We start from the raw sequence: 13011 nt of genomic DNA, 5'->3' as shown, positions 1-13011 counted from the left end.
CCGGGCTGAGCCCCCGGACGCCAGGAGGTCTCTCGCTTCCTATTCATTCCCGACATTGGGGCCCCGTGGTCTACGAAACCCGAGAAATGGGGTCAGTTCGTGCCAGCCGTGACGTCACTGCTTCCTTGCAGCAACAGAAGGGGTAGTTTTTCCTGTCAGCTGAGATCAGAACTAGTTACGACGACGGAGGCAAGCGAGGAAGAGAGCCCTGCTTAAACATTTATCAGTGAAGAGGATCTCAAAGCTTCACTGACTGAGAAGGGAACTTGCAGAATCAGATTCTGCACTGCATACGGGACGGGGGTAAGAATTGAGACTCAGGTGTATAACTTTTTTTGTAATAGGAATTCTCCAGTCTGGGTTCCCTATGTTGGGATGGAAAGAGCTCTCGGATATCCACACCGCAATAGAACACTTGAGTTCCAGGCTGGATGCCACCACGTGTTAGAGCTTAGTGGGGTTGACAGACTTTCAAATTATTAATTTTTGAATACTTGCTGTGTGCCAAAGGACGAGGAACTCAAGATCGTGGCAGTGGGAATTAAAGGAGTTCTCTAAGAAGGGTATTCTCAAGGTTAAACACAAGCCTTGATTTCGTAACAGGTATCTGAATGGGTGAGAGAGTAGTAGTTTGGGTGCACAAACTATGGTGATTTAAAAACAAAGTAGAAACATGTAAGAGAAAGGCAATTCCACTTTAGATAAACAGAGTTTATCCCAGGTGTCAAAAGGATATTTTACTTGGAGGTCCCCAGCTCAAGTAAAAGGTCAGAAATAGAGGTGTAGATTTAGGAGTTATCAACATACAGACCTTTCTGGAGATGAAACAGTCCAGGAAAGGTATATAAAACAAGAAAGAGAACACTGAGGTCAACTGGAGTGATTGATTACTAACAAAATTTCAATCCACTTTCTACAAATGTTATAGACAAAAGTATATTGCAGGGTGTAAACAGGTGACCATAAACCAGCACAACACTTAGAAAAATATCCTCGATTTTATTGTTGTAAATGGTTGATTAAATTAACGAAACAAACCCTCTTATTTAGAGGTTCATTAATAGATCTTGAAACTCATGTTCAGAACCATTTGTTAATTTGTTCAGTCAGTCCTGTCATTTTCTTTTAAGTCCTGTCATTTGCTAAAACTGTCTTTGTTGTCTTAATCTTTCTAATCACCTAAGACTTCAAGTGATGTTTATATCTATTTGCCCTCGAAATCTTTACACTATGTGACAGTGTGTGCCTGCTAACCTAAAACAAACATGCTTTCGTCAATATATGAGTTTTTAGACTATACAGTAAATTATTTAGCAAAACACAAATAGATCATCCTCTAGTAAACTACTGTCTCCATCGACCTAACTGACCTCAGTTATTTATCTTCTCAACACAAAGCCTCTGCTCTGTATCCTAAAAACTGCTCCACAAGCTCTGGATTCCCCCAAAACCCCTACACACACACTGCCATCTCCATCTCCACATGGAAAGGCCATCCCAATTCTATTCTTACACCAAATTACAGTTCAAGAGTTACGTAAAGCATTTCCAGGTCAACGTATATTTACAATGTGTCTTCTCAAGCATTCTATATATATTTCTTTTAATTTGAGAGAAAGAGAGGGAGAGAGAGAATCCCAAACAGGCTCCACGCTGTCAGCACACGATGCTGACACAGGGCTACATCTTATGAACCGGGAGATCGTGACCTGGGCCAAAATCAAGAGTCATATGCTTAATCGACTGAGCTACCCAGGCACCCCTCAAGCATTCTATTTTAAGTGAAAGTTATTAACTGTAAAAATCTGTTTATTTTGTATGATCTGCTAAAGAGTTACATCAAATCTCTATGGGTTTCAGACTGTCTAATCAAAACATCATATGTAATATTGGTAAAGGAAAGAAAAATATGTTGACTTCAGTCTATTATTGTAAATACTCATGTTGGGTACAGAGAACATATATGATATTGAAGATAAAGGAAAAAATGTTATCCAACTAGAAAATATTACCTATGATCACATTTTCAAATTAAAAGCTATCTGTACTCGGGGCACCTGGCTGGCTCAGTCAGTTAAGCATCCGACTTCAGCTCAGGTCCTGATCTCATGGCTTGTGGGTTTGAGCCCTGTGTTGATTCTGTGTCCCCCTCTCTCTCTGCCCCTCCCCACTCACACTCTGTCTCTAACTCTCAAAAATCAACATAAAAACAAAGCTATCTGTAGTCTAAGATTTTTCTTTATGAAATATCTTAAAAATCTTTGAGTAAAATGGAAAGAAATCTGTGTATTTCCTTGATGAAGATGCTTATACATATTACAAAGAGGTTTCTTCTGAAATGCAAACTATCTGCTTTCCGATGTTACCTCCTGTCATCATGGACTGGAATGCAACTAGAAAGAAAACAAACAAACAAACTAGGTTATATGAAAACCTAAATGTCACTATCATACATGTTTATCAGTAGGTCGAACACATGCAATTAATTTGAATAATTTCTTCAATTATTTTAATATTAACTATAGAAGGAAATTTTCATGAAGAGAACCTCAAGTGAAATATTGGCAAAGCCACTAAACTAACTCAATTTACATCTTAAAAATGTGTTTTTACCCAAACTAGAAATGTTTAATTGGTATCTACCTCAGTGTTCACTGTTTATAGAATCTGAAGACTAGAAGCAAATAAGTATATGGATAAAATGCCAGCACAAACAATTTTTCAGTTACTATTAAAAATAATAGAAATCTAACCATAAAGTTTTACTGAGTAAAATATGCATGTTATGCCAGGAAAATGAGTAAAATTTAAGTTGTTTAGTAAACATATTGACCAAATGTATTAAATATTTTTTCCTAAAAAGGTAAAAAAAAAACAAAAACAGTTTGATCTAATCTCTTTCATTTTAAACAGACAAAAGAATGTTGAAATCTGTGTATGTTAGGGAAAAAAAAAACCCTAAATATTGAAAATCTGTTTAATATAATCTTATGATGTCTTAGAACGATTCAATCTGAAAAAGTTACCTAGAAGGCAAATGACTTTTGTGATACTTGTATTTTTTTTCATAACTTGTTTCAAAACCAAAGAAATACTTATTTGATGACTTGAAATGTGAAAACAATACTTTCTTAAATACCATTAAGCTGAACTTTAATGGAGTTTGATTAACATATTTAAACCTGCAGGATGGGTTTACAGGAAAGAAATAAATGATTTAAAAAAAAAAAAAAAACGAGGGAAGAAGAAGTAAAGGAAAAAAGGGAATATTTGTGCTAAGCTCATGCATATGATAAATAAACCTACATTCATCTTACCTCCCATGTTTTCCAATCCATTTACCACAGTCTCTTTAATCTGTAAGTCAAAATAACCAAATATAGTATTCTTTAGACTTCATCATGTCTATTTAAAGTTGACCATTTGAACAACACGGGTTTGAACTGTGCAGGTCCATTTATACACAGATTTTTTTTTTTCAATAAATAAGTACTGTAAATGTATTTTCTCTTCCTTGTAACTTACTTAATAACATTTTTTCTTTAGCTTACTGTATTGTAAGAATACAGTATAAATTACATATAACATACAAAATATGTGTTAGTCAACTGTTTATGTTATCAGTAAGGCTTCTGGTCAATAGTAGGCTACTCGTAGTTTTGGGGGAGTCAAAAGATACATGGGATTTTCAACTGCATGGAGGGTGTCAACGCCCTTAACCCCTGAGGTGTTCAAGGTCAACTGTAATATTCTCCATGTTGGCAAAGAGCAGTAATACTATTTAGCACTTTCTGTCTAAAAATAGATATTCTTCATTTCATGGACATAGCACAGAAGTTTCCTGTTGAAAGATTTTTAAAAATAAAATCTTCTTAAAAAAAGAAAATCCTCTTTTCCCATTGTCTAATCTTCAATTGGCAACATCACAAGCTATCCCCTCTTTTCAGAAAACAAAGTATATGAACATAAGCACACGCACATGTAACTTTGCCTGTCATTTGCAAGTTTCAAGAACATCCCAGGTCAGTGTCTCTAGACCCCAGATGAATAACTCCTGATTTTCAGCCAGCAACCAAGAAATATATTAGGCTATCAGGGAGGGCAGGAAAGAAGTATAGTGATGGTGAGATAGGGGTACAGGGAGGTGCTTAAAAGATTTTGAGGAAGCACAGCTTCTAGGGACACCCGGCTGGCTCTGTTGGTTAAGCTACCAACTTTGTCTCAGATCATTATCTAGTGGTTTGTGAGTTTGAGCCCTGCATCAGGCTCTCTGCTGTCAGCATGGACCCTGCTTTGGATCTTCTGTCCCCCTCTCTCTCTCCCCCCCCCCCCCGTCAAAATAAATAATAAACTTTAAAGAAAAGAAAAGAAAGAAAAAAAGCACAGCTTCTAACACATAGTAGCATTCCATAAATATTTGTTAAATTAGTGAATATTAAAATTTGAAAAAAAACACCTTTTTGTCTTGTATTATAATCTAAGAAAAGTAAAGGTTAATAAAATTTTAGATAAAGCGACTGACAGTAGAGGGTTTCTCAATTAGGAAGTTATACTCACCTGAGAGTAAACTTAATTTACAATATTCAGTGCAATTTTGTAGGAATTCCTATTACAAAGCTAATATGTTCACTATAATAAATTCAAATAACACAAAAGTATATAATTATGTCAATATCAATGATATTGATAAAAGAATAGAGGCAAGTTCTACCTTTAGCTTTCCTTCTTTAAACCACTGACTCAGCTGTAGAATGCCAGACTCAAATTTGTCCTTATAGTTTAACACCAGAAATCTTTCTCTGTAGTGGGGAAGAAAAGGATAATGATCAGAGACTATGGAGGGTGAAAGAGCTCAAAATCAAATCATTCCAGAACTCTAATATTTGTTAGTCTTTCAAACATCAGGACCTAATCACACAGAATCAGGCCAGATACAGTTTTAGGTGTAGTTACATGTGTAAGTGTAGCGGGCTTCTATTGTTTGGTCTGGCTAGCATTAAAACCCTGTTTGGTAATTAGCACTGTGATTTTACTTTGTGGGTAATATCCTTTCCCCAATCTCCTGTGACCAAAGCCAGGCCAGTTGGAGCCAGTATCAGCTTTGATAAAACTGAGAGGAAGAGAGCTTTCTCTTTTTGCTTGGGTTACTAACTTGGTAACATGTAAGACTAGAGATAACAGTCATCCTCTTGATCTGCTGCAAGAGAAGAGCTTGCAAAGGAACAGAGCCAACCCAAAAGAAAGCACAGCCCAAAGGTAGAGAAAAACTTGGTGATGCCACTATGAAAACCTTATGTCCAGCCAATACTAATACCGGACTGCTCAGAAACGTGAGCCAATAAATTACCTTTGCACTTACGCCAATGTGAGTTGAGTTTCTATCACTTGGGGAAAAAAAGACTTGCGAAAAATTGATAGAACCAATATGTTTTTTAGAAAATTTTTTGCCAGGGGGCGCCTGGGTGGCTCAGTCAGTTAAGCGTCCTACTTCAGCTCAGGTCATGATTTTGCAGTCTGTGGGTTTGAGCCTGTGAAGGGCTCTGTACCGACAGCTCGGAGCCTGGAGCCTGCTTCTGATTCTGTGTCTCCCTTTCTGTCTACCCCTCCCCTGCTCATGTTCTGTCTCTGTCTCTCAAAAATAAATGTGAAAAAAAAAAAAAAAGTTTTTGCCAGGGCTCTAGTTAACAAAAACCTAAATACTGAAAAAAATGTCCATTTTTAAGTTTTACTTAATAAGGAAGAATTATATATGAAAAACACTACCATTTCATATACATCTATGATCTTTAAACTCATGAATCTGGTAGTAAGGGGAAAAGGGTGGTCCATACCTTGTGATGTTTCTTTCTTTTTGGATTGCTTCTACAGCAGGGGGTAGTGGAGGAGGATAAGGCACATCTTTGTTGTACTGAGAAATCTGACCACACAGGATGATATGGCTGTTCTGATTCATCTGTTCAGGAAAAATTGATGATTATACCCTAAGATATATGCCTTTCCTATGTTTACTGATTTTATGGCTGCCTCAGCGAAAGCCTCCTTGACTACTGTAATTTAACCCTTTGGTGCCAATTAATTGATTTTGCTTTGAAGATTTACTCCTTATATGTATTTAAGAGTTTTAATTAGCCAGGAAACAAGTCCCTTCCAAAGGAACAGAGGTAATTGAGAGTTTGGTAATGCACAAAAGAATTACACCGGTATCATCACTGTTGTTGCTACTGTTAGTAGCATCAGTAAAGTATTTCCTTGCATTTAAATAATTTAACCTTCGGGCGCCTGGCTCAGTGGGTTAAGCATCCAACTTCAGCTCCGGTCATGATCTCGCGGTCCGTGAGTTCGAGCCCCACGTCATGCTCTGTACTGAGAGCTCAGAGCCTGGAGCCTGCTTCTGATTCTGTGTCTCCCACTCTCTCTGCCCCTCCCAAACTGATGCTCTGTCTCTCTCACTCTCAAAAATGAATAAATGTTAAGAGAATTTTTAAATAATTTAACCTCAACTGCAATATGTGTGTGTGTGTGTGTGTGTGTGTGTGTGTGTGTGTATACATAGTAAAGGACAATGCTGTGCTAATAGCTAATGTTGATATTTTATAACATTGTCAATAAAAATATGTAAATAACTGGGGCGCCTGGGTGGCTTAGTCGGTTGAGTGGCCGACTTCGGCTCAGGTCATGATCTCGTGGTCCGTGAGTTCGAGCCCTGCGTCGGGCCCTGTGCTGACGGCTCAGAGCCTGGAGCCTGCTTCAGATTCTGTGTCTCCCTCTCTCTGACCCTCCCCCGTTCATGCTCTGTCTCTCTCTGTCTCAAAAATAAATAAACGTTAAAAAAAAATTTAAAAAAAATATGTAAATAACTATAATCTATGAAAATCGTTTCCCTACCCAAAGTCAGAGGCCATGGCTGTGAGTGAGTTAGTTGATGAGGAATTAGGGTCAAAACTTCACCACTTGAACAACACAACTGTAATTTTTTTTTTAAGATTTTATCTTTAAGTAATCTCTAACACCCAACGTGGGGCTAGAACTCACAATCCCAAAACCAAGAATCCCGTGCCTGACCAACCAAGCCAGCTAGGCACACCTCCCTACAACTATAATTTTTTTTTTTAATTTTTTTTTCAACGTTTATTTTATTTTTGGGACAGAGAGAGACAGAGCATGAATGGGAGAGGGGCAGAGAGAAAGGGAGACACAGAATCGGAAACAGGCTCCAGGCTCTGAGCCATCAGCCCAGAGCCTGACGCGGGGCTCGAACTCACGGACCGTGAGATCGTGACCTGGCTGAAGTCGGACGCTTAACCGACTGCACCACCCAGGCGCCCCTATAATTTTTGATAAAAATAAATTGCAGGTGAAAAATACAATACTGCTGTCAAAGAACTGAAATTGATGCTCATATGCAAATCTGCAAGCAAATGGAAGTAGTTGTCAGCAAGCTCTTCTGCATCACTAAATTACAATACTGATCATTAACATTATTTCTCACAATAAACCCTACAATTCTATAGGTTTTTTTCGGTATCAGGTAAAAAACACAGCAAATAAAATGTAGCATTCAAATTTGTAACAAATTGGCAAACAACCTGACTTATCACTGTATCACTGATGTCACCACCAACATTGTCAAAGTAAACATCCACTCCAGCTGGACAAAATTCACGGAGCTGTTCTGCCACATTCCCCTTTTTATAATTAATTGCGGCATCAAAGCCCAGTTCTGAGGTCAGAAGGTGGCACTTCTCCTGTGTTCCACAAATTCCCACCACTCTGGAACAGCCCATCAAATGGCCAATCTAGGGGGGAGATTTTAAAAAAGTAAACTTTCCGTTGCTACATTTAAGTGTAAAAATGTGAGTATACAAGATATCACAAGTATATGAGAGTGTTCATCACAATTTAGGTTAGATTACAGGACTTTGGCTAAAAGTAATTTGAAACCAAAAGAATTAAGACCAGATATAATGCCACTGCTAAAAAACAAATCAAGATTGACTAAAATTAGACTTAGTCTGAATGTTAAAATCTCACAATTTAAAGCGGATTTCATAAAAGAAGTAGACTCAAAACGTCACTAACTTGCAATTCAATATTTCTCAGGCCTATGATAAAATATTTTGTTTCAATAAAGACTGTTAGTCATAAAACAATATACTTTAAAATTCTATTATAATCTTTACTGTATTTCTAGAACCCAGTAAGTGCTCTCTTATTTGAAGATTCCTTTTAAAAATATGAGTTTGTCTTTTAATTCATGTCATGGAATTCCAGATAGGTACTCTATGGGTTTCTTCCTTATATTGATTAGAGCAATGCTCTAGCATTTACCATGTCTATTTCTGGTTAACAGAGAACAAGATACAAAAATCTACATTTTCCATATCGTTATGAAGAGAGTCTAAGCAGGTAATAACATCATTCCTACCAGAAATATATAATATTATACATTTGTTCAATTTTATATTTTAAATTATATACATGTATCCAGAAATTCAAGTTTTTAGAAAATCAAATAGTTCTCAGAAAGTTTACCTGCCCAGCCAAGGATCCACAAGCACCAGCAGCCCCACTAACAACCATTGTCTGATTAGATCCAGCAGTTATATGACCTTTCTCCTGTATCCCAATCAAGGAAGTCAAACCAGGCATACCTATAGCTCCAAGAAAGTATGAAAGGTGTCCATTCGCAAGTTGTGGGTCTACCTAAAATAAAATATCTAACTTTAAAAAAATAATACTAGAAATTCCTATTTTAAATCAACAAGGCAAAGAAAAACCTGTTATGGATTGAGTTGTGTTCCCCCAGATTCTGATGTTGAGACCTACACCTTAATATAACTATATTTGGACACAGGGCCTTTAAGGAGATAATCATGGTTAAATGAGGTCATCAGGGAGGGGCCCTAATCCAACAGAATTTGCATCCTTATGAGAAAAGGAAGAGACACCAGAGGTCTTTCTCCGCACATACACAGAAGAAAGGCTAATGCCCTGTGAGGACACAGCACAAAGGCAGCCAACTACAAGTCAGGAAGAAAGACTTCACTACAAACCAAATTTTCCATCACCTCGATCTCAGACTGTGAGAAAATAAATTTCTGTCATTTAAGCCCCCAGTCTATAGTATTTTGTAATGGCATTCCAAGCAGATTTTAATAAACAACCTGATATGGTTTCTAGAACAGTGAACCATTCTTCAGTCTTGTGAAAATTCTATAATTTACTTGTACAAAGTAAAAAACAAATAAGTATTACTTCTCTTTATAGTAAAAAACAAAAACTTTAAAGAATTCTACGTGAAAGACACTTATCATTCTTTCTTATCAATGCCGCCAAGTATATTTAAAAAAAGAAAGAAAGAAACACTTAAGGGGAAAACATGAGGCAAAGTAGGAAGGTTTTAAAACCTCTGAGCAATTCCAAGGGGCCTGGGTGGCTCAGTCAGTTGGGCATCTGGCTCTTGATTTAGCTTATATCATGATCTCATGGTTCGTGAGATAGAGCCCCTGCTTTGGGCTCTGGGTTGTCAGTGCGGATCCTGCTTGGGATTCTCTTGCTCACTCTCTCAAAAATATGTAAAGAAGCTTTTTCAAAGAAAGAAGATTCTGGGGCGCCTGGGTGGCGCAGTCGGTTAAGCGTCCGACTTCAGCCAGGTCACGATCTCGCGGTCCGGGAGTTGGAGCCCCGCGTCAGGCTCTGGGCTGATGGCTCAGAGCCTGGAGCCTGTTTCCGATTCTGTGTCTCCCTCTCTCTCTGCCCCTCCCCCGTTCATGCTCTGTCTCTCTCTGTCCCAAAAATAAATAAACGTTGAAAAAAAAAAATTCAAAGAAAGAAGATTCACCACATTAATTTGATTTGTAGTTAAACTGCCATAAACAAAATGGCAGTTTGTATTCAGCAGTCTTAAATGGCCGTCAGATCTAGTGTGTACATAAAGGCAATCAAGGTATTAAAGTCAACAATACTTAGGTCTACAGTACACAAAAATATATCATGTAGGTAATATTTATTGGTAAATCCAATATAGAAACTTTGGGAGACAGGTTTGTGTTTAGCAAATATCCTTTCTCCATCCCTTCTGAATTCCTTTTCACTTCTAATAACTGTGCTGAAAGCATTCTGAAGCTCTCCCCAACTGCCCCATTTCCCTCCATAGCAAAATGACAGGGAAAAACCAGAACCTGATGAATATTTCTTCCTGCTAAGAAGTTTCTTGTTAAATATATTTTACTGGTATCATTAAGTTGAAAATTATTGTATAACATCTCCCACATATCGTTTGTATTTTAACAGTCACCTTTAACTGATTATAAGAATTCATAATAACAGGGCTGCCCAGGTGGCTCAGATGGCTAGGTATCCAAGTCTTGATTTCAGTTCAGGTCATGATCTCATGCATGGTTCATGAGATCTCTCTCCTCACCCCCCTCACACCCTCTCTCTCTCTCTCAAAATAAATAAACTTAAAAAAAAAAAAAAGAATTTCTAATAATAAAAAATACTAAAATTTTATAAAGCTTTTTAGAAAGTGTTAGTCATATTTATCATAGCATTTAATTTCCACATTCAGTTGTGAAAGAGCTACTATTTTCATCTTGCACATGAGGAAACTAAGGTTCAGAGACATAAAATAACTTCCCTGATGACATAAATTGGGTTGCATTACATGAAGCTGCCAGGTTTTATAGGTCAATACAGACAAGTATTGGTAATTTCACATAATTCAACTAACAACAGACACTGAACTCAGGACTTTTGATACAAAATGGAATTTTAAGCACAAACCAAATGAGTTTAAGTCAAATGGCAATTTCGTAGGAAACTTTAAAGCATACAACTATAAGAGACCTTCTGGCTTTTATATATGTAAAAGTCAAGAAATAAATTAAATATGAAAAACAACACTATTCACTAATAATCTAAGAACTGTCATATAGTTATGGCCAACAGTGGAAAAGAAACAAAGGTTTTCCACATTTTAGCAGCCATCTAAAAGAAAATGTCTGCTTTTATTTTTTTTCCCTGATAACACACTGAACCAAATGCCAAATGCACAATGATTTATAGGGAGGGGAAGACCCAGATAGTAGAACCTTGGATTGTGAGTAACTTGTTCTACGAGTGTTCCACAAGACAAGTAAACATTTCTAAAAAAATTTATTTGACTTGATAAATGAGCGATGTCTTGCAACAGGAGTACTACATGATGTCAAATGTCACACGATCACAACTAAGCCAACGATTCTTGAAATTCCCTTTGATATACAAGTGCTATGGATTACAAGCTTGTTTCTGGAATGAATTATGCTCGCAAATCAAGGTTTTACTGTACCGTATATTATACATCACCTTCTCAAGGCTGTTTCCATTCAGAATAGCCTTGGTTTGCCAGGGCCAATAGAAAGAAGTCACAAAATCGCCTTTAGTAAAATGTACGTGTTTGCTTTCTTCTACAATCCCAATACCTCCACCATCAACCACTTGAGACAGCTGCCAAGGTGTTATATAATCACTGCCAGTGTCTTCATTCATTCTGCAACGCTAAAAAAAGAAAATGTTGATGAGGACAATTCTGCCTGATAATACTGGCCAGTTTGTTAATTTATCGGGTGACTAAAAGAAAGGTATATAGTCAATAATGTTACGTAAAGTGTTAAACAAATTAAATTTATCTTAATTTCTATCTTCTTTTCAGTTATTCTTTATCTTTAAAAAAAATGTATCCCCTCTCTAACAAGTAAAGAAGTATAATTAGAGGGGCGCCTGGGTGGCTTAGTCCATTAAGAATCTGACTTTAGCTCAGGTCATGATCTTGCAGTCCATGGGTTTGAGCCCCACATCGGGCTCTGTGCTGACAGCTCAGAGCCTGGAGCCTGCTTCAGATTCTGCCTCTCTCTCTCTCTGTCCTTCCCCTGCTTGCACTCTCTCTCTCTCTCAAAAAAGAAATAAACATCAAAATTTATTTTATTATTGTTAATTTTTTTTTAACGATTATTCATTTTTGAGAGACAGAGTGTGAGTGGGGGAGGGGCAGAGAGAGGCAGAGGCACAGAATCCAAAGCAGGCTCCAGGCTCCAAGCTGTCAGTACAGCCCGATGCAGGGCTTGAACTCACTGACCACGAGATCATGACCTGAGATGAAGTCGGACGCTTAACCAACTGAGCCACCCAGGTGTCCCCGCCCCCAAAATTTTTTAAAATAAATTTAAAAAATAAGTACAATTAGAAAGGACTTTAAGTATGGTCTAATATCAGATTGCGGTAATGGTTAAACAACTGTGTAAACAGACTAAAAACCGCCGAATTGTACACTTTATTTTTTGAAAATGTATTTATTTAGTAATCTCTGCATCCAAACTGGGGCTCAAACTCATGGCCCTGAGATCGGGAGTTATATGCTCTTTTTGGGGCACCTGTGTGGCTCAGTCGGTTAAGTGTCCAGAGCCTCTGTCGGCACAGAGCCCACTTAAGATCCTCTGTCTCCCTCTCTTTCTGCCCCTCCCCCACTCGTGAGTATGTACGTGCACACACACACTCACTCTCTCTCTCAAACATTTAAAAAAAAAAAAAGAGTCACATGCTCTTCCAACTGAGCCAGCCAGGCACCCCTGCATTGTATAGTTTAAATGTATAAATTGTATGATATGTGATAATAGTCCAACAAAGCTGTTAAAATTTTTAAACAAATTTAATATTACATCATGCTAGCAAAAATAATGTGTCAATGGTTTCAATGGATTGTGGCGCATTAGCCACACTTAACATGTTGCTATTATAAAACTGTCCAATTTTTATAGAAAGCAAACTACCAACATATAGACTGTAAGATTATTCATTTATTTTGGCCTAGCAATTCTGCTTCCCCAGTGGAAATAACCCAAAAGAAGTGAAACAATTTTCACACAGTTGTTCATCACAGCTTCAGGCCAAGCCCTACATCATACCCCATAACTTTGGGTGGATGTTCTTCTACTACAAAGGCAAAATGTCACAATGGCACCACACCCTTCC

At 37.5% G+C, this 13011-nt stretch overlaps 1 protein-coding gene and 1 long non-coding RNA gene across 7 annotated transcripts in view; one reads left to right on the top strand and one right to left on the bottom strand.

The window, feature by feature from the left end:
- Positions 1-233: 233 nt before the first annotated feature.
- On the top strand, positions 234-9805 carry LOC128316074 (uncharacterized). Its single transcript, XR_008299516.1, has 2 exons — positions 234-665; positions 9603-9805. It is a non-coding gene; the product is annotated as an uncharacterized LOC128316074 (long non-coding RNA).
- PTGR2 (prostaglandin reductase 2) overlaps positions 980-13011 on the bottom strand; it is a 30459-nt gene continuing 18427 nt past the window's right edge. For 5 of the 6 annotated variants that reach the window (XM_053224706.1, XM_015071672.3, XM_015071670.3 and 2 more), the window contains 7 exons: positions 11350-11541; positions 8533-8703; positions 7587-7796; positions 5832-5953; positions 4712-4799; positions 3318-3357; positions 980-2393 (listed from right to left, as the gene is read on the bottom strand). In XM_053224706.1, coding sequence (XP_053080681.1) covers positions 2317-2393; positions 3318-3357; positions 4712-4799; positions 5832-5953; positions 7587-7796; positions 8533-8703; positions 11350-11541 — 900 coding nt within the window. In that variant the 3' untranslated portion in view covers positions 980-2316. The remainder of the gene's footprint in view (positions 2394-3317; positions 3358-4711; positions 4800-5831; positions 5954-7586; positions 7797-8532; positions 8704-11349; positions 11542-13011) is intronic. The other variant, XM_053224707.1, reaches the window with a different exon arrangement.

Source organism: Acinonyx jubatus, chromosome B3 (genome assembly GCF_027475565.1).
Source record: "Acinonyx jubatus isolate Ajub_Pintada_27869175 chromosome B3, VMU_Ajub_asm_v1.0, whole genome shotgun sequence".
Lineage (NCBI taxonomy): Eukaryota > Metazoa > Chordata > Mammalia > Carnivora > Felidae > Acinonyx > Acinonyx jubatus.
This window is presented reverse-complemented; position numbering and strand designations above follow the sequence as displayed.